The following is a 21,517-nucleotide window of genomic DNA, read 5'->3' on the forward strand; positions in this document are numbered from 1 at the left end:
CTTATTGACAAAACACAACAAGAAGCTAGGTACAATGCAAGTACGAAAAGAAAAGTACGTAGTAGAGAAAAAAAAAAACAGACTAAACTAGAAGTCTTGTTTACAAAAGTGCAATAATTAGGTTAACAATATGTTTATAGTGGTATTACAAAATTATGTATAATAACTTCAATAGCTTGCCCCATACAGAATGAAAATTATGCAATTGATTATTTGCCCAGTAACTTTCTTTTACAATATCTAATTTGTGTTTAAAGCGGATCAGAAAGCTCTCAAAAGTTAGCTTGCCGTCGCATGCGCTCTTTGAGAAGATATGACGTTTTGCGATAAGTCAGTAAAGTGACATTAAGTGTCTTTTTACTCTCGACGTTGTCGCGCCAACCGTATAGGAAAACGCGTTCTGTTAAGGAAATAAATTGTTTCGTTTTTTGATACCACCAGGTGGTTAATTTTTTCCCAGAAGTCGTTTGACTTAGTGCAATAGAAAAGCAAGTGAGTAATAGTTTGTTTTTCAATACTGCATAGCGGGCAAATGTCACTTTCTGTAATTCCAGCATGCAACAGACTAAGTTTGGTAGGTAGAATGTGGTGAATGATGCTACTGATTGAAATGCTATTAGTTTGGTATCTTTTGTTATTTGAAAAGGTAATGCATAAACTTTGGTAATGTTTTCTTTAGTAAAACCGTACCTTAAAATTATGTTTTCGCCTGTTGGGGGGCTAGATGGGAAGTTTGGTAGGGTGGATGTAGATTCTTCAGTTTGAGGCGAGACATTTTTAAGTGACTCCTTCCATTCTGCAGGAATGGCGCTAATGAGGCCATAAAATAGGGTAAACGGGATTTCAATATTAAATCTGTGTTTTGAACATTAAGAAGGTCCTTGATATAAATAATTTGGTTTTTTAACCATTTTTCGTGAAATATTTATTGGATGACCGTTGGTCAAAATACTACAGTTGTTCCAAATTATTTCTTTTTCTACGTGGCCATCATCTGAAATGGTGGTGGAATTTTATTCTTGTCAGTATTTGAGCAGGGTGCGATAAAAAGGCGGCGGATCGTCTAAGCGGAGTACCGTAATGAATGGTTGCGTATTCTGGAATTAATATGTACTCGTTTTTTAAAAGAAAATGATAAACGCGAAGCTCACGTTTGCCATGAACGCAATTCTAGATCTCTATTCGTTCATTTCGTGGGGCGGAGGACAAAGCCTCGACTTTTTTGTCTGCGGGTGTAAGGCCCCATACAATCTTTTTAAAATATTTGCGTCGTGACACAGCTTGAGCTTGGGCTGCCTGTGAGTAAAGTCACCTGACATTCCATTCAATCACCAATCCCTTCCCGGACGGTAAGGAATTTTGCGGGGCAGCCAGGCAGGGGTACGACAGCTCCTTAGTCCCGCGGGGAGGTACTCCCTTGTCTGACCTTAACGGGGACGTGCGGCCCGATAGGGTATGGTATTCGGGGTGTTTTGTCTTGAACAGGGTATCGATTATGTCTGTTTGTTGGTCTTTTGAAGAACGTAGCATATTTTAATGAAGTAAAAATAATCTGCAAGGGACCTCCAATGGAAGAAACTAGTGTATTCTTATTTCATTCTAGTCTTAAACAGGGTATGATTTTGGGTTAAATGTCTTAGATAGGGTCTGAAAATTTTGAAGAGAATTGTGTCTTAAACAGGGTCAGGGTTTGAACCCCCGGGCCGCACCTCCCTACCTAAGAATCTGTTGAGTAGTCCCCGTGGCTAGTGAGATAGATTAATGAAAACATAGTTAATAAAAGGCAATGCTTATGAAGCCTGACAAACGTCTTTGTTATATGTTTTTGCTAGCATTTTTGGCATTGACCGTACACAAACCACAATGGATCTGATAGATTTTGAAATGTGTTGGAGCAACTGACCAATAGACACGTTCGTGTTAAGATATTCAACTGCAGCAGGATCCTAACTGTAGTGTGAACATTGAAACTGAAAGGATTGTGCACGGTGGCTGCCCTTCCAAGATAAATTGCAACAGTTCAGGGCCTCACGTACCAATAGAGCTTGTATAACTGCAAAGCTAGTACAGGCTATCGATCGGTTGTTCTGCTACCCTTGCAGTTTGTTATTAGGATAACAGAGGAACCGTCTGCACTCCACTACTCCCTCCACTACTCGCTACTCCCTATACACTGCGAACTCGTTTGCTGTTACCAATTCTTAGTATCATCTTTACTTAGAAACCATGATTTCGTCATACCTAGATTTCGGACTGTTGCTTATGGGAAATACAGCTGATCTACCTTGGCCCTGCCCCCAAACCCGATATATCTATTCGATTGTCTAAATCACTGGGCACTTTCGAAAAGCGTACTGAACTTGTTAATTCCGGGCTTTAGGTAAACAAGCCTGCTAGACAGCACTTGGAAAGACTGGGTTTTTTTACGTAATAAACAAATAATAACCGATTTTACGTGTGAGAGTACATTTTATGTATTTTACTGATTATTAGATTATTTTATTAACTATTAGACAAGTAATTGTAGTTAGGTGCCCCCCATTGCATACAATGTACACTAATTGGGTGCCCCCAATTAGTGTACATTGTATGCTAGTGACTTCGACACTATAATAAAGTTCTTACGTACCCCCAAGTCCAAAACCTCCCCACCCCCTTCACATGAGTTTAGTTGTCACGCTTGTACTGAAAAGAACTGGGTACTAGTTTGTGTAATGTGAAGAAGTTCGTGCGTTCGATTGCTGTTTATACATTTACATACAATCACAATGTTTAGAGCTTTAAGTTTGGGCTTAGGTACCAGCATTCTCTTGATTCCAACTCTGTTCTTTACGAGGCATCGTCAAGTAAGTGCTGTTGAACGGAACTCAAACGCGAACATCGCCATTATTGGGGCAGGTATAGGAGGGTCAAGCTGTTCGCACTTCATTCGGGAACTCTTTGGATCGCAGGCAACCATCGACGTATTTGAAGCGACAGATAGGATTGGAGGACGTTTGGATACAGTTGAAATCGCTGGCAAAAGGTTTGAATCAGGAGGGTCGATAATTCATCCGGATAACAAGCACATGGCAGATTTTGTGAAGCATCTTGGTAAGCCCAACACCGCGTTTAAGTTTGTTTAAAAAATGTAAAGTTTAAGCTCATATGTACTTGTAAGCTTAAATAATTATAAGCTTATGTGCATATCATTCCCATTTGGCAAACTATCTTGAATAGAAAATGCTTTCCTTTTCTGAAAAAACACTACTTAGAGGATAATTAAAATAGTATTGAACCATAGTTGTTTGTGTTGTGGTTAGTGTTGTGTGGAATTGCGTGACAGTAGAATGACTTTCAAACCATACCAGGAGTGCTCCATTCTATTTGTCACTACGTATACGAACTACGGACAAACTAAATTCCATTTTTTTTTAATCCAAGTCTTAGTTTTTGCAATAACGAAAACTAAGACCCTCCATTTTTTGCAGCTCTTTGCCTCATGGGTGGATAGTAGAAAGATAGTAAAATGTTTCTTGGGGTACAATATACTGTTTTGTTTTGTTTTCACATTCACGTTATTTTTTTTTCTGTTAGTCTACAAGAATCACCAGGAAATTAGTTCTCCGGAAAGTTATAACATTAACGTTACTGTTAAAAAGTAACAAAGCATTATCAGGGCACAAAATGCATAGTGGATTATTAACAATTTCTTATCATCCAATTCAATTGGACGTTCTCGGTGAACTGTCTAATGGGCAATCACTTGTGTGATGAAATAGCTGTCAATCAGTTCAACTTATTGATCATGAGTTAATACAATGTTCCATGGTGGTACTCGAGTATGTTCAAATTTGGACCCCTTTTTAGAAAGAATTTGCACTCAAAATGCTACCCCATTCTAGAAATAGGTCAATTTCTATTACCACGTTCTAGAAATTACGTAGCTTGAATACTTTCAAATGGTGGCTGATAATTTGAAGCTTTCTTGTGTTCGAAACATTATACCCCATTCTGGGAAAAGCCTCTAAAATGGATGCCCCATTCTAGACTGGGAGTCCCAAAATCATGACCCTGTTGGGCAGCACATACCCGGATTTCCAACTGAGCATTAGCCCTTAACTTCTAAGGAAATGGAAGATCACACAAGGCAAAAAAAAATCTTTAACCTTGGCAGGAATCAAACCCACAGCCTTTGAATTCACGCCAATTCCAAATATCTTTTTCTTTGCCTCGTGCGTTCTCTCATTTCCTTACTAGGGCTAATGCTCAGTGGGGACTTCATGGGTTCACTTTAGCATATTAACAAATTACACTGCAGAGTTAATTCTCTTATCTATCACTTATAAAAACAAAATGCTTGATCACAATGTAGGATGAAATCTTTCATGAAAAGCCTAGCAATCACATTTTTAGTTTTGTGCCTCTACCATTCATAAGAACACTGTCATTTCGTGATTCTTACATGGCTGTTTTTCTTCTTTATAAATAGGTTTGAAAAAGCTTGAAAGCAATGAGCCTAACAGTCTTCTGGGAATTTACAATGGTGACAAATTTGCCTTCTATGGTAGCAGATGGAAAATTTTGAATTACATCAAGCTAGTTTGGCGATATGGCTTAATTGACCTTTACACCATGAACAAGTTCATTAGTAACATGTTGAAGAACTTTTCAAACATTTACGAGTTGCAGGAAGACCGAAAGGCATTTAACAATGTACCTGACATGTTGAAAGCCATTGGTGGTAATGAGATGTATGAATACACCCAGATGACTACTAGACAAACTTTGGAGAAAATTGGCCTTAACCCACTCTTGATTGATGAGTTAGTGACAGCTGTCATGAGGATCAATTATGGCCAGGATGTGACTTTGAATGGATTTGCAGGTAGGCAGAATTAAGTTATACACTCTTACTATTCAGCATTCTTTTTTAGAGGGTGGGGGAGGGGCATTAAGGGCTGGTGTTTTAGGAAAGAAGGATGTTTGTCAGTCCTCCAGTGTTCTTTCTCATGTAAGGAAATCCTTGATTTAGTAGATGTGGTTTATAAATCTTTGAGAATAACTTTCAATCATCTTAAGCCTGATTGAAAGGAAAATCTGAAAGAAATGAAAGACTAATAAGGCTTTTTTTTGCCACATTTGTCCAGAGAATAATTACTGTGATATATAAAATTTGTCTGCACATGTATATGTTGTGGTTCAATTTTATCCTTCCTTTACATTTTCCATATTTGTTATCATAGATTACCATTCCCAAGAAACAATAGGAAGATAAAGTTTAAACCAAGGATAGATAAATTTGAACCACCACATTGTCATATATACAACTCACCTCAAGAAATTACAAGATACAGTCCTTAAACTTGAAATGCACGCCATGACTCCTCATTAAAAAGTCAGAAAATAAACTGTAAAAGGATATAAGTATGTAACACTAAATGTAGTTGTAAGGGCTGTAGCTGTGGGGGAAAAATGACCGCATAAAATTAAGCCGTGTCTTTTTGTGTCAGATGTGGGAATTCTACAGAGTAGTGTTCAATAGGAATGATGATGATGATGATGATCAGAGGCTTGAATTTGCATCATGCTGTTTGCATGCAAGGGAATTTACATTCTTCTTCTCTTTCAACCCAGCTATGGTTGTGTTCAAATGAGTAAATGAGAGGTAACAAAATGCCAAGGGTACCATGTAATGTACCAGGCTTTTAGCCAGGTTGTGCATACTACAGTCATGTGTCTGGCAAAATGATAAAGGATTAAGTGAAATTTCACTGAATGTTTTCAAACGGTGGCTGTGTGCAGGATGCACTGACACCCTTCTGGGTAAAACATTGCAATGGGCTAGCACCTTGTCTCAGGGGTGGGGGGTTCAAATGTGGTTCATCACTCCCAGTACTTAGTTCTCTCTCTCCAACCCTGAGTGTTCTGTCAGGTTTTCCTTGCATAGTTTGGGTTTGTAGCCATAGGAGACCATTTACATGTACAAGACAGATGTAGAGTTCCTTTCTGTTAGTAAGGTTTTTATTATTATTATTATTATTATTATTATTATTATTATTATTATTATTATTATTATTATTATTATTATTATTATTATTATTATGCACTATTTCAATGGTTTGCAACAAAAGGAAATTACAATATATAAGAAAAGTAACATAAAGACAGCATTAAATTACATAAATGTGAAAAGTAAAATGTGCGCAGTGACCAAAGGAGCCTAGGCTTTCAAGTTGGTCACTGCCACGTGCAACTAACTGGCGTATAACGTGCAACTAAATAGAGCAAAAAAGTAAGGAATAATAAAGGTGCAATAATAGAAACAGAACAGAGCTCTCACTGTTAAGATCCAGGGTCATCACTCACCTAAAGGACCTAATTAGAATTGAGATTTGATGCTTTAACTTTGTACTTCCTGCACAGGAGGTCTCATAATAATATTATATTGTTCTTTCATTCTTTTTCTACATTACCTTGGTTTTCAAAATGTAGAACTAAGTGTAGAACCAACATAAGGCTTTTTTTTTGTCCAGCATCAGGGCCCTTTGTTGTTTTAATTTGCTCAGCCTAGATATTCAAAATTCAACAAGATGTGTTGCAATTTTTAAAAACAAGTTGAAGAAATGCCGTCTTACTTTAATTTCTATGTTTTCCCATTCTCCCTTTTGTTATTACTTTTCTTTTATGTTCCTTAAACTCTTCCCCTTTTGTTATTGGATATTATTACTAATGGTTATTTTCCCTATCTCGCCAATGTCATGCTATTAATCTTTACATTGTAATTTATGATTAATTGAGCAAGCCCATGCGTACAGGTATGTTTGGTTTCTTTGGGCTTCTTCGCCATGTTCCTTTATTTCTTTACAATTTTGTAAATTATCTTTGGCAAACAAAAACAAAAAATCATTTATCTACAACAGGAGCGGTGTCCCTAGCAGGTTCACAGGGAGGTTTGTGGTCAGTCGAGGGCGGGAACTGGAAAGTGTGTGATGGTTTGCTTTCCACATCTAAAGCTTCACTGTACAAGAACACCAGAATAACAGAAGTAGTAAAAGACATCAGTGGTGGCAGTGCACAGTACACATTGAAAGGCGAGGGGCACATTCCCAACAAACAGTATGATATTTTGATTGTAGCTGCACCGTTTGAAATATCCAATTACTTCTTTGATTGTAAAGACTGCAAAAACTGGCCAGCTCCTAAGCAGCTTGGAGAATTCTGGCGCACCATTGCTATTTTTGTTCAAGGCCATGTCAACATGACGCATTTTGGTTTTGGAGCTGAAGCTGACATACCAGAAGTGATTGCCACAACTGAAACTCCTAGAAATTATTTTAACTCTATTGGCAAACAAGACCCAGTTGAAAATAGGACTAAACTGGATCCAAAGGAAATGCCTGTTCGCAAGGTGTTTTCGCGATCAAATGTTAGTGCTTCTCAACTGAATGAGTTGTTTAGTAAGATGAATGATGTAAAAGTAGTGTCTTGGCTAGCATATCCCCACTATACCCCTCCTGAGAAGTTTTGGTCATTTGTGTTGGACGATGGTGTCTTTTACATAAATGCCATTGAACGTTCTGCAAGTGCAATGGAGATGTCAGCTGTGAGTGCTAAGAATGCAGCATTGTTAGCACATCAGTATTACACTGGCACAGCGACTAATGCACAAGGAAATGGTAAGCCTTCAAGCTTCAAGGATGAACCTAAAGGTGAACTGTAGCAGATGCCATTTTGAGTACTGATAACTAGGAAGCTAAACGTCAGGGATAATATTAGCAAACTGTCTTAGCTATGAATTGATGCATTTCTTCAGGGAACTAAAACCAGAAGTCTGATATTAACACCCATTCCATCTTCAAATGTGTGCAGAGTGCTTCATCAAAAATCACTATAATTAAATCCCTATACAATGTTGATGGGCTTAAATATGGTCCCTTCCAAAATATTTCTTGCTGGGCAATCGATAACAACATTATTCATTCACCTGGGAAGTGCCTGGCATTTTGTAATCTTATTTTGAAACAAAAAACTTTCCTTTACCTGTTTATATTTCGAGTATTCTCACTCCTGCTAATGATGACGATGACCATCATCATCATCATCATTATTAGAATGCCAAGAAATCTTTGGTATTTCAGTACGGGGAGATTTAATGACTACTTTTTTGATTTGTGTCTTTGTACTAACACAATTTAAGGAATGTCTAAATTTTGATGCAATTTATTAGGAGAAAGTTAATGTATCTTTTTTGTAACAGCTAGTTTTATTATAGGGCTTTTTATTCCATTTCTACCGTAATTTTACCACATATAAAGGACAGAACGATACGCAAAACTATGCCATGTTATTACACTGTAGGCTACAAGGCTCCTGTTTCACCCTGTAGTGCCCTGCTTTGACCGGTACATACAACCGAGGGTTGGAACTAAATCACCAAAAATATTAAGTGGGATAATAGATACCTTATTCTAGTTTTTTTCCATATAAACTTCGTGAATTTTTACTCATTTTTTTCACAGCCCTATCAAGTACCGGGCTTGGAAAACTGATACTACACTTTCTGTAAAATTTCTACCCTTATTAAGCTTAAGCTTACATGTAAAACCATAGAACAAGGCGCAGTTTAATAATCTGCAAGACCCTAATAACATTCGGAATATATACAATCAATATCGAGGTGTGAAGTGCCAGCATTTATATTCCAAAATACCGATTTGACAACCGCAAATTTTAACTCGCAAAACATTTTGCTGATTTTACTCACATACACAGGTAAACCAAGCGAGTTTGTATAAATTTGCTCGAAAAATTAACAGTTCTTCTTCGAAATAAAGTTTGAAAAACTTTACTTGTTGTGTTTTGCTGTGTGTATTATTAGCTTCCCTGGTAAATACGTCTGAAAAGATAATATGGGCCAATTGTCAAGATGGCGGGAAATGACTTTTGAGGTGGCCTACGTGCAGACGTCTCTTATCTTATCTTACATATTTGATGTTTCTTCACACTTGATGAAAAAACAGTGCGGACAAAAATAATTTCCCAATAACAAATAAAAATACCCTCACGTGTGCATTCGCCATTTTGTATTTGAAGTTTTGGCGCCAAAATGTTTGCTAAGCGCCCGCGTTTATCGCTCGTTCTGTTGCCTATCGCACGTGTAACTTATGCTAGACCTCAAAAATGGGTTACGAACATCCGCAGGGTGGAGTTAGCGATAAGATGCTTACCCTCAAAAAATATTCCCTGACATGATACGGATTCTGGAGGTACAAGAGCGGTTTGCTGGCGCCCTAAAACTAGTTTGTTTCGCCGGTTTAGATAAGGCTGGCAGCCTGGGAGGGTAGCTCATCAAGGAGAAGCCAACTCCGCCCGGAAGATGGCCGCTGGTAATCCTGGCCTGTACCATCTAGGGGATCGAAAACCCCAACAGACAACCTACTGGCCCTCCAGGTTGGGAGTTGGGCAGAGGGCCGATAACCCACTCCAGTAAAAAAATATCGAATCTAAAATCAGAACTAGAACTGGAGAAGTTTCTGCTGCAGACAAAGTTGCAACTTTCGTCTATGGCACCCGATCAGACCACCGTGCGAGGCAGAGGGTAACGCCTAAACTGAAGATGAAGCTGTTCTCACCAAAAGCGGCTGTGAATAATGGAAAACTCGTACCATGTTTGGGCTGGCACAAAACTAAAAAGACGGAGCACTTTGATTTGAGACTTGAGTTTCACTAGGAGCTGAGAGGAAAAGGAGAGGAAATTTACCAGCCTTTACTTTCTCGATAATTTGAATCTGGAGAAATATGATGTTGATTAATTACCCCTCTGAGTTAGAAAGTTTTAAAACAACTCGAGAACTAATTCTGATCCATACCTTTTATTAAAACACGACGAGAATTGAAGGATAGCAAAGCTGTGTGGTCTTTTACTAAGAAAGTTCAATTATAGAACAATAAAAATAGCTAAAATTTTACTTTGTGACATTTTCCCGTTAATATTCTATTCAAATAAAGTCCTTGACTTCTTATTACCGTTATAGCTGTTCTAACAATCAAGATCGAATTTTCTCTGTCCTTGCTTGCTAGAACTTTTATTTCTATCTTGTAAAGCGGCGCATTCGAATAACTATATAGAGTGTGTGCACGGCGGCCATGTTGGAGGACTAAAACAATAGAAGATATTTGCATAAAAATAGAATATATTTCCCAAAGGAAAATCATTGTATTGTTTCGATCCTCCAACATGGCCGTCGTGCACACACTCTATAGAGAGCCCTAACATACTATTTTTTTACTATATATTCGATTACTACTTAATGAACACCAAGTCAGTATTGACAACTAAATGTTGTACTTAACTATTTATATAAAAACTTTCTTTGTGGGCTTTTTTACTTTGATTACTTGTAAGCGACGAACAGTCTCCGTTAAATCGGCTCTCAGTTCAATGCGCTATATAAAAAAGGTATTCCACTATTACCTCACTAAATGACTATCTTCCCTACCCCCTTTGTTATCCCAACAGTGGTCGCTTACTGAGTTTCAACTATTAAATTAAATGCACCATTTCAGGAAAAAAAATTCTCGTGGACCATATGAACTCCCTAATGCCGTTAAACATAAGCTATTAATGCTTGGAGTATGGCAATACATAATATATACTGTATATAAAATGTGGGAACGGGTAAGATACGCATAAAATTCTATATAATGTGATTGTGTAATGAAATCTCTGTTTGTTCGTAACTTTTATATACAGGGCCTCTCTGAAGACCACCATGTTATGAGAGAGCTCCCTGTAAAAACACTGTTCAAAACATAATCCAAATAGTGTGTAAACATTACAAGAATTAGTCTTTTCACAGTAGCCCGACATTGAGCAGGCACCACTTGCGTGTCGGAATGGCAATCTGGTTGTGGTGATTCGCTTCGTTTTCTAGAGAAAATTCACGTCATACATTGAATGCTGTTCCAGTCGCATCCTGGGGGACCCGGGGGCAGTTTGGCAGGGTGGGGCGAAGCAAAACGGAGTAAAATAAGAGGTAACAAAAGCTTTGAAAAAGGACGAAATAGCCCCCTGGGAACTGAATCTGACCAGATGTTTCCAAATGGTTGTACGAGGAAGGAGTGCCCTTTAAATTCAGTGGAGTTTACTTTTAAGTTAAGAGCATTACGATGTCACTAATAGCCGCTCAGTGCTACAAACAATTGAAATACAGTAAAATACAGTGAGAACAAAACACGGGCGGGTTAACCTCCAAATGGAGGACTACTCATCGTTCAATCGTTTCTGGCGTGTAAGTTCTGCTTCCGGTTGCTGAACGCTTTTTCACCACAGCTGTCTTCAGTCTCCATCACTATTTAATGACAAAACACAAAAAAAGTGGTTAAGGCTTTTGAGGAGTGGTTTCGAGCAAATAGATGTCGTTTGATAATTAGACAATACTTCAGAGTGTATACTACCTATTCAGGCCCAAGCATCGCAATTTTGTCGGGTCCAGCTTTGGATGTAGCAAATTGCATGTAGTACAAACCGGTTTTTCTTGTGAAGTCATGAGCTTTTGCACCGAAAGGTAATACGATTTTACTAAGACTATGCAAACACTATTCATGGTCAGTTTAATTGAATAGAATAGACGAAGCAACACGTAGTTGTTCACGTGTAACTACATCTCCTGGATGGTTTTGTTCCACAGCAAATCTGTAAGACGCCATTTGGTCCTGCTGATCAATTTGTCTACTTTACACTCCGAGCGGCCAGAAACCTACGCGATTGTCTAGTATCCTGTACAGCGTTCCTGTCAGGGTTTTCAACGTAAAAAGGGATAAATTCTCTTCGTGGCTAAAAAGAGTGAAATTTACCTGGATTCCATTTCCTCGAGGATGTATTTCAGTGCTTGCTCCTTTGTGCGAGATTTCAGTGGCGGTCCATGCATCAAGGTCCTTGCGATGTCCAGGGGACTGTTGCCTTGCCTATTTCGCATTTCTTTCCACCTCAATGGTCGGAACAGGGGAAACAGTTTCTGGAAAGCACCTTTTGATATCAAAAGCACGCAGTGATGTAGGGCAGTGTTTCCATCCTCGTCAACACTCCGGACGTCAAGTTCAGTTTGCCGTCTCATGAAAGTCGAGATGCAGCTTGAATTGCTTCTCTGTATCGCCACCGACAAAGGAGACATTCCTGGAATTAATCTTGTGGCAGCTTTGTGGTTTCTGTCAAACGTATGCGGAAGATAACAGTTGAGTTTTACCTTTACAGTGACTATAAGGTACTGCATAACATGAGGACTTATGGAGGGCAGCGAGCAGGCTTTCAAGAGTGCCGTGTAACCCTGGTTGTCTTCCATCTCCAAATTATTGGTTGTGAAGTGGCTGAGCTTGTCTTTGACTTGCTCCATGGTAAGGTCTCCCTCTTTGCTGCGTTTCATTTTTGTGTACTCCCTCCAAAGATCAACGATAGTCTCTGTTACACTGTTGGTTCCCGTCATATATGCCATATTGCTAGGAGAAATCTTTCCGCTTGTTGGATTTTCTTGACTCATATTGATTGGCGCGTTGGTACAAGAGTTATCGTCAGTTTTAGCTTGTGTATGTTGATGAAGAGGAGTAAATACAGGGTACATTTCAGAACTGCTCGCCATTTCCATGTCCTCGTCTTCAAGAGAATAAACAGAGGTTGCGCTGGTTTGGCTGCTGTCATAGGAGTCGTCTCGAACTTCGTTATTTTCGTCGTCTTTGGACTGAGAGGTGGAAGCCTTCTGCTTGCTTTGCTCATTCCTCAATACCGTTTCTGTATCTTTGGTGGAGCTTCTCCTGCTATGGGCACTTTCTTTCTTTAATTTCTCTTTTTTGATCTTTTTCTTACTCACTCTCAGCATGTCGAGGTCTGAGGTGGTTTTATAAGTTTTGGAAGCACTTTTACCACTCTCTTCACTTTTTCGGTCGCCTTGGTTTGCAATTAACTTTGTCTTTCTCTTGACCCCCAATTCCTCGTCTGTAGCCTCTCTCATCTTATTGTGTGATGCCCATTTCTCTGTGTTTGTCATTTCATTGTTTAAATCTGCCGTGATACCACCATTGCCCTCTTCTTCATTTGTCATTCTGTCTTCCCGGTGAATTAAGTAGTCTTCAATCTTTCGTCGCTTGCTGGGGGAATCATGAAAAGAGGTGCTGACACTGACGAAATCTTTCGGAGGTCTCTCAACTTCGTTGGCTCTTTGGAGAGATTTCTGCGTGTGGTGAGATCCTTGGAGTGGTGGCTCTGCTTGGCGAGACTCTGTTACTCCGTAGGATTGCCGAAAAGGTTTATTTGGGTCAAGAGGTTCCGTAACGTTGTCTCTGTCATTTCGACTGTGTTTGACGTAATAGCATGGGGTACATTCATTCGCGTTTGGTTTCTGTTTGGTAAACACCACATCGTTTTCAGGCGATGCCTCTTCTGCGTGGGAGGTTGTGGTGATTTCCCTCCCGTTTGTGGCAAAGTGTGGTAGGAAGGATGCCTCAATTAGAATCCATCGCAAACGATGTCTCCTTGGGTCAGCAGCCGACCAAATGGAAAACTGAGCGTTTCTGTCACTCATTTCGGAGAAAAAACAAATTCCGTTGTGGGTTGGTACGGTTTCCAGCATGAGCTGAGGCCAGCGTTCTATTGCATCTCTTGCACTTGTGATGAAAACAATCTTTTCTTTGGTTGCACAAAATCTTGAATTTAGAAGCATCATGTTCTTAGTGGTCCGATTTGAGGCACAGTAAGATGCAATGAGGACTGGGACTTCATTTTCGAATGCTTCTTCTGTACCATCATGAGCTTCGAGTTTCTCAACAATTTGCATTGGAGAGAGTTCTTCCTCCCTTTCCTCTAGCCGGTCATAGCCAATCTGCCCTTTAAAACACTTATTAGGACCTGCTTCTTCCACTACCTTTCGAAGGTGCTCTAAAAGAATGCGTTCCTCCAATTCTTTGGTTAGCTGGCTTGCAAATGGACCTTGCTCCATTACGCTGTCTTCTCTCCAGGGGAAGATGTTAGGAAGAGCGAGGTTGTTGATCCAGTCGTTGTACTGCACTTTAAGAAAGTGGTAACGGTTGCATTTCACAACCCACAGACCAGCTTTGTCGCAGTCGTCGTTGAAACGTAGATCCTCCCAGCACGGCCATGGTCTATAAAACACTTTCTTTTCCACGGTGCTCCTAACATTCAACAACATCACAGCATACACTTGGGCTTTATTGAACGGTTGTAATACTCTTGGAATACTCCTTAGAAGGCCAAGTACGCCATAACTTTCATGCTGCTTGTCGCCAAACAACTTGGCCGGGCCTGTGTAACTATACAGTGGAAACTGTTGGGCCTCAAGCTGTTCTTTAAACGGGTGGGGCTCTAGCTGCTTTCCGCAGTCAGGAGGAATTTCTTTCCCTTCAGCTATTTCCTGGAGATGACTCAGTGGTTTAAAGAAAGAGCATCGCTCCATCTTCATCACGCCGTTGTCATCCCTTGAAACGTTGGCACTGGATACCGCCTGCTCACCAGAACTGAATACTGCTTTAGACATGACAGCCACGTTGTCATCAATGACAAAAACATATTCCAGCTTTAAGGCAAAAGCCGTTTTCTGGATAAACAGCCTGGCGTATCCCACGCCTCCTTCATTTGGTCCAAGTTCACAATTGGGCAGTTCATCAGGCAACTGCAAAATGGCAAGAATCTTGCCCCATGTGGATCTATAAGCCTGGAACTTTTCACTTCTAACAACGGCAACTTGCACATAACTAGCCGCGCGGTTTTCTTCTTGCATCACGTGTTTGTAATTCAGGAGACATTTACGAGGATCATCCCTGTGCGAAGGATGGAATATCCAGTACTGCAAAGTGGGGACGTTGTCTGTAACAGGGGTCCTGGTTAGCTCGTTCACACCATGAGTCGATCGAATGCTGTTGAGGTGTTTTCGAAGACGGCTATATTGCAGACTGCTAACTGGTAGCGAGCATTTGACGTCGATTTGCTTGCCATCAAACTCCACCTTAATGGTTTCAATAACTGGATCGTGGCCTTGAAGGAGTCTCCCACATTCTGGACAATTTTGGAAATGGTACCAATGCCAAGCGCGCATGTCATCTGCACATTCGGTTTTCTGGTAATGATGAGCGGACTTGGTTGGTTTCAGATTAACCCTACTCATGAGAATAAAAGGATTTTCCTCTGTGTCGTGCGTATAGAAGCATCCTGCAATTGAGTACTTCCCAGGAACCACTGTTTTGTCGTTAAGGCTTGTAGCTTCCTTGATTGTTTTCCAATAGGGGAACTGCCAGTCTTGTCGTTCGTTGATTTCTTCCACCATGACGTCTTCTGAAGCGTCGCTCTGTTTGTGCAGATAGAAGGCACCTTCATCAAACGCAGTGGTTGTAGTTGATGGCACCTTTCCTTTTCCAAGAATCTCTAGTCTCAATAGCTTTATGAGGCAGAGATAGGTTCCCGTTTTTCCAATTTGGGGTTCAGCTTGGAGAAGGATCCTGTTGCAATGCGTTTGCTTGTTTTCATGATCATAGCTGTCCTTGTGCGCTTCACAGTCAAGCCAACGTAGTAAAGATGATACAGTCCCTTTATTTCTTCTTCTGGTGATCATATATCGGTCAGGTCTCGTACAGGAAATTGCGCTCATAGCTGGGGACTTTTTCAAGGATTCTTCGAGCCTCTTGTACAGTACCCTCCCAACCAACACGTAAGGGGCGTTTTGACTACGAGATTCCCCGTCAGACACCTTTGCATAACGGCACATTCTTCCCAGCTCTTGAATGACAGTTGAAAGGTACAGCGGAGAGCCTTCTTTGAACTCCCTACTACTGTCGTAGTTAAGCCGAAGGTCAAGACAATCAAAGCTATGGGGAAATGTGTCTCCCATACGGCCTTTATCAACCAAGATGAGGATGCAAGCCAGATTTTCCAGGTCTTCATACTGAGTGATTGACTTGTGTACATGTTTGCAATTGAAGCATTTCTTACGGCCAGGTTGTAGCGTGAGCTCGCTGCAACAACAATCAAATTTGTACTGGCAGTCAACCGGCTGGAGCTTCACAAAGAAAGGGCTTGATGATTTCATTAATTGTTTCTCGATTTGAATTCCACCATAGTCTCGTATGATTTCGAAACATTCTTCCAGGGAAGATATCGCTCTCGCCAATCGTAGTGTGTGGAAGAATTGATTTGCGGTTTCCATGCTCTTTGCTCGTACAATTTTCATCTTGCCCAATTCTCCTTTGCCGCTCTGTATAAGATTTTTTACTAAGGAACTTGTTTCGGATTCCTGAACGATGCTCGTCCAGATATCAACCAATTTCTGACAATCACCCTTCTGCAAAGTTTCTTTGATTTCTTCAATGATGGCGGTTTCACGGGTCTCTTGTATGATAGTTTGTAGATCTTCCTGTGAAAGATACATCAAGCAGGCTACAAATGAGGCCATCAACTCTTCGCCAAGATCCTTGAATTCCTTTTCTTTCTCTGTAGACGTTTTGTGTTTCTTTATTTTCACGAATTCTCTAATGCTATCTTTAAAATCTTGTTTGGCCTTGTCGCAGATTTCTCTTCGAACCAATTCGAAAGCCTCTGGATGAATGTACCTCTTGTCTTTCTTGAGTTGCTTCATAAAGGAGAGAAGTCTTCTGTCGAACATAGAAGTGAGTGGCTGGTCGACGTCAGAGGTTAGTGCCTGTCGTATTTTGTCGTCAGTGTCATAGACGCTAACATGAACAACATGGAAGCAATACTCTGCGCAAAGCAAGGCATCGATCTTAAAGGAGGATGAATCAGTTTTGAGCAGCTTTCGTCTTTTGGCATTGTCCACGATCCCTTGGAAAAAATCATCCTCTCTTATCTTCTGATCTTTCTTGTTGTTACACGTCATTGTTCCGAGATAGTAGTTTAAACTTAAGTATTGTTGTCCAACCACGTTAACTTCTGCTGGCCCACACTGGTCAATGTAGAACTCGAAAGAAACCCTCGCCACATCATGTTTGGGTTTCATGACGGACACACCACATTTTCTTTCAACCTTGGCGGCTTGCATAGTGACGTGTTTACTGTCATCAACTGCCAAATAGTGATCTTCTCTGTCACAACAGGAAAATGCTGCAACCCCAACACCAAAATCCAGCTTAACCTCAAACATAACTGGTTGCGGAGAGTCAGTTTTGGCTTTCAATTCTCCGTTGGCATCTCTAGTTATTGTGAGTACTTGGTCTTTGCTTACAATGGCTTTAATTGTTACGATACCGTGTCGCCCTTGTACAATAAATTCAGTTGAGTCGTGTTCATCAGATGAAACGAACAGGTTCCCCTGTGAGGAAACAGAAAGGTATAGACGCGGTGCGTCTTCCTTGAATACTAAGGTCGATCTGAGTTTCATCCGCATTCCCCTCTCAAAGTTCTTCAACTCAACCTCTGACCAGTGGACAACGTGCAGTTCTACTTGCTTGGAGGTTTGTTTTACATTCTCATCCAAGTAAGGCTCTCGTTCCAGGACCAACAGATCTCCTGCTTTGTATTTGTTTTCCATAGTAGATATCTTGTCATAAAGAAGCAGACATTGGACTTCAGGAAGACGAGAGTTCGTGGTTAGAAGATTGAAGGGTGTCGCCGAAATTTGAACCACAACAACATTTCCGGGAGAGTTGTCCTTGCACCATTCATTGATAAACAGATTATGAGCAGATGGTTTCTGTTCTCTGTCTTTGGTGATTCCCCAATGGCACTCGTCTGCTATGATGATGAAGAGGGTTTTAGGATTTCTTTGAACATCTTGCTTTAGTTGCTCAAAGTGTGTGTCGGTTTCCGCGCTGCGGACATACATAAACATCCTCTTCTTAGAATTACATTCATTCCGTGCCTCCCGTTCTTTCTTCGATAAGACACCAGCATCTGGGTGACAAATTCTCTTCTCAGTTTGATCGCTCAGCATCCGGTACCTGGCTGTGTACACTGTGAAATCAACATCGTCGAACGCATCACTCAGCTTTGCAATCTTGTGGTAATGCCACATAATGGTGTCAATTCGTTTCTTGAGTATAGATGCCATTTCTATTTGTGACGAATAATAACAAGGCTTTTCAGGGTTGGCTTGTACTTCGTCGTCAATCTCTTCTTCTTCGTCCGAAGGGTATTTATCTTCCACGACGACATCCTCGCTATCCTCTGGCTCTTCAACAGCCTCTGACTCTTCATAACTCGCTACATCGGCAGCTAGTGTCTGGTTTATTCTTCTCCGTAACTCTCCAGAAGGGTCTGTTTCTTTGTTCACGAGGACGTCAATACTTTTGATGCTCTGGCTTCCTTGAGATGGGTAAATTGAAATGAAGTCTCCAATTCTGCAGAAATTTGAGCAAACTTCACGCACTCTGAGTGAACAAGCATTGTCGTCCTCGTAGCCAATGAACCATCTTTTTCGTTTTTGGTTCAGTCGCACCAATTCATCTTTTAACTCAGGCGAAGGCTGGAAAAGCCTGAGGAACCTTTGAGTGTCCCGATCAGAGACTGCATCTACAATTTCCGTCAAGAAGTCAACAAAAAGAGATTCAGTCAGAAAGTCTGGAGCTTGCCAATAGTATACATCATGGTAATCCCCCTCTTGCGGAAAGGTACAATCAGTCTCGTCCGAAGTGGAGAAATGGACCACGACTGGGAGTGTTTCGTCCCGAGTTAATTCACCTGGAATTCATTAAAGTTTTGTTGCAAGACAGTTATATTAATTAGGTATTTTTGTAAAGTAATTAAGGGTGTTGGATGATCCGCCCTCGTACGAAAATTCATTGAAATCGGAAGTGAATGTGGACTAACTAGAAGGCTCAAGATATCAGTCACCCTTCGGGACCGTCCTGTGCGCGGTCCGCTCGCGTTCGTTATTGTAGCAAAATACGCTATAAGCCATACATTTTCTGAGATTAAGTTCCAAGCCCGCCAAAAATTATCGGAAGGAAACGATTAATACGGCATTTGTTTTTTCACACGTTTACGTCAAGAACCGTGTCTCAAGACATTTCTGTTGTTATTTTATGAAAATAGCAAAGTGCAGAATCCGATGGACAGGGAAAACACGATCAAATAGTGCGTTGTTTCGATTTCAGTTCGATGGAATTTCCTGGATTTCTTAGCTTCGATGGGCCTTACCTTTTTTGTCCTAACAAAACACCCGGAATCCAACCAAAGACCAATAAATTGACAGAAAAGCTTTAAAGCCGCGTACAATCTCAAAACAACCCGAGATGCAGCATGGCGAATAGACAGCAAATTTTACATGGACAAATGATTAATGCGCAATAACCTTCCCCAATAAAGAGATCACTGCCGACCTTTCTTAATGGGATGCTAGTCCATATAATTTGAGTTGCGCCCCCCCCCCCCCCTCCCCCCTTCATACCATACAGCATATTTAGTCGCGTCTCTTCAAAACTCACTGGTATCCCATGCGTTCCGTGTTCCAACGTTTCAAAAGCAATGGGTAAAGAAATGCGACTACATAACTGGTATCATACTTTGTATCATACAGTATCATACAGTGTATCATACTTTTCCTCAACATTTTTTTTAAATCTCGCCGCGATTGTTTTTACAAGAAAGTGACTTGCCTTGTTCCCTGGCTTGATCCGACATCTTTTTTAGGCTGATCAATACTCACGATGGACAGCACTGAAAATGGAAAGAAATGAACTAATTATTTAAGTAATACGAGGCAATTGCATGTTATAGCTTACGAGCCGTTTTGGTACGGCTTTGCATGGGTAATATGGGTAATATGTTTTGCAGATTGGACTACGTTCTACGAAAACATGTAACGAATTATGAGGAAACCTAAATTCATAAGCTTCCGTAGTTTCTTTAGGCTTCCTAGCCAATTTAACTTTATGATATATCTGGGCAGATGAGAACGTTACACCGTCAAAATATTTTTAAGTATTAGAGGCGTTCGTCGTGGCTATATAAAAATATTTTGCAGCACCAGCCACACCTCCATGTATCTTTCCGAGCTATTTTTCGCCGGTTTTCTATTCGTTACTGAAAAAGCACAGCTTGTACACCATACATTTGTAGGCTAAGTAAATTATTTGACAACTCCTTCCCAACAACCAAACTTTGGAAACTGATAAACCTAAGGGTTTTTTTTTTTTGGTCTACGTTAAATGGAAAAAGAGAACCGAAAACGAAACGATATAACGCAAAGCATTGTAAACTCGCTGTAGCTCCTTGCAGCTCGTTTTAGCTCATTGTTAGTCGTTTTAATCATTACCATGGAAAATAAGGCATTGCAGCTCCCAAACCCTCAAATTGTCAACCCCTCTGGGCTTTCCACCAAGAAAAGCATTTACACTTTCTTTTGACAAGCAAACGACTAGCTTTAGCTATTTGCGGGTAGGTATAAACCTAACTTGTAACTCTGTTTTTAATAAAGTGTTGTTGTTTGCAAATCCCGGCGTGTTCGAACGGGTGGTTTTCGTACTAAAACAGGGCAAATTGCAGCTCATTTCCTTCGCAGATTGAGCCTTAAAATATCACTCTGACTCCTCGAGCCGTAAGTTCCTCTTCCTCAACGCTAGTTCAGTGGAATCTCAAGAATGATGATTTCGTTAAAATTTGAATTCGCTAGCGACAAATTAACTGATCTTGTTCTCGCTAAACGAGACAACTAGACCGTGACAAGGGCACGCGAGTGGGCACAAATTTGCGGTCAGTGTAAAATGCAGACTGCAGACTGCAGTCTGCAGTCTGCAGTCTGCATTTTACACTGACCGACAAATTTGCAGCTGGTAAATCTCGTCGCCTTGAGATGACTTTCGTTTAGAGAAAGAGGCGGGAAAAAAGATTGAATGCTATACACTTCAAGGAGTAGAAGTCGCTCCTCCCTTTGCAGGAGAAAAATTATGAGCTCTCCAGAAAAGCCTCTGAGTAATTATACAAACCGACTCAAATGCTTCAATGCTAAACAAGCAGATTTTTAAAATTTGAATTTTGAATTTAAATTTGGTTTCAAGACTATAGTTTGAGATACATGCTGAGAGTACAGGCTTTCTATGCTCCTTCTTCTATATTTCCAAGTATAGTAACAAGCGTATAAACTCGTTTTTCGCAGCAATTTGTAATCGCCGTGATTCCATCAGAATTGATTTTACTGCAAATAGACTTGTAAAGATCCCCATATACCTGAAAAGGAGTAACGGCGTAACGGGAATCGGCGCAACGAGCTTTTTTACTTCTTTCTTAAATATCTTTTCTTTTAATTCATTTCAATTATTATTTTCAATTAATGGAATGAATAGAAGTAATCGAATAAACTGAACAGATAAACGATGGATTTAATTACCTTACTCACTGGGATTTCAGTGACAGACTACCACTTCGGTTGGTTTGATGACTTTTATTAATTTCATAAACGAAAGTAATAATGAAAATTAGTGAAAAGAAAAAATATTTTTCAAACAGAAGAAGAAGTAGAAGAAAACCTCTGTACACCGTTACGCGTTTTACTAACAATCGCTTCAATGACCTTTTGAAACATGT

The 21,517-nt window shown here is 40.3% G+C and overlaps 2 protein-coding genes across 6 annotated transcripts in view; one reads left to right on the forward strand and one right to left on the reverse strand.

The window, feature by feature from the left end:
* The first annotated feature begins 2,697 nt into the window (after window positions 1–2,697).
* LOC146480075 (prenylcysteine oxidase 1-like) lies at window positions 2,698–8,830 on the forward strand. Its single transcript, XM_085110155.1, has 3 exons — window positions 2,698–3,093; window positions 4,472–4,867; window positions 6,903–8,830. Exons 1-3 carry the CDS (start codon window positions 2,769–2,771, stop codon window positions 7,700–7,702), a joined length of 1,521 nt encoding a protein of 506 aa, XP_084966281.1. The 5' UTR covers window positions 2,698–2,768; the 3' UTR covers window positions 7,703–8,830.
* A 1,008-nt stretch (window positions 8,831–9,838) lies between these two features.
* LOC146480076 (uncharacterized) overlaps window positions 9,839–21,517 on the reverse strand; it is a 61,020-nt gene continuing 49,341 nt past the window's right edge. For 4 of the 5 annotated variants that reach the window (XM_085110142.1, XM_085110141.1, XM_085110139.1 and 1 more), the window contains 3 exons: window positions 19,591–19,651; window positions 11,839–18,673; window positions 9,839–11,333 (listed from right to left, as the gene is read on the reverse strand). In XM_085110142.1, coding sequence (XP_084966268.1) covers window positions 11,321–11,333; window positions 11,839–18,673; window positions 19,591–19,615 — 6,873 coding nt within the window. In that variant the 5' untranslated portion in view covers window positions 19,616–19,651 and the 3' untranslated portion in view covers window positions 9,839–11,320. Of the gene's footprint in view, window positions 11,334–11,834; window positions 18,674–19,590; window positions 19,652–21,517 lie in introns of those variants that run through there. The other variant, XM_085110143.1, reaches the window with a different exon arrangement.

The sequence above is a fragment of the Pavona decussata genome, unplaced genomic scaffold (assembly GCF_977016875.1).
Source record: "Pavona decussata unplaced genomic scaffold, jaPavDecu1.1 SCAFFOLD_56, whole genome shotgun sequence".
NCBI lineage: Eukaryota > Metazoa > Cnidaria > Anthozoa > Scleractinia > Agariciidae > Pavona > Pavona decussata.

Bases quoted from the DNA above. Each gene is read 5' to 3' on its own strand.
- LOC146480075 (XM_085110155.1), top strand. From the start codon at position 2,769: ATGTTTAGAGCTTTAAGTTTGGGCTTAGGTACCAGCATTCTCTTGATT. The intron at 3,094-4,471 runs GTAAGCCCAACA...CTTTATAAATAG, and splicing joins AGATTTTGTGAAGCATCTTG to GTTTGAAAAAGCTTGAAAGC. The intron at 4,868-6,902 runs GTAGGCAGAATT...TATCTACAACAG, and splicing joins GACTTTGAATGGATTTGCAG to GAGCGGTGTCCCTAGCAGGT.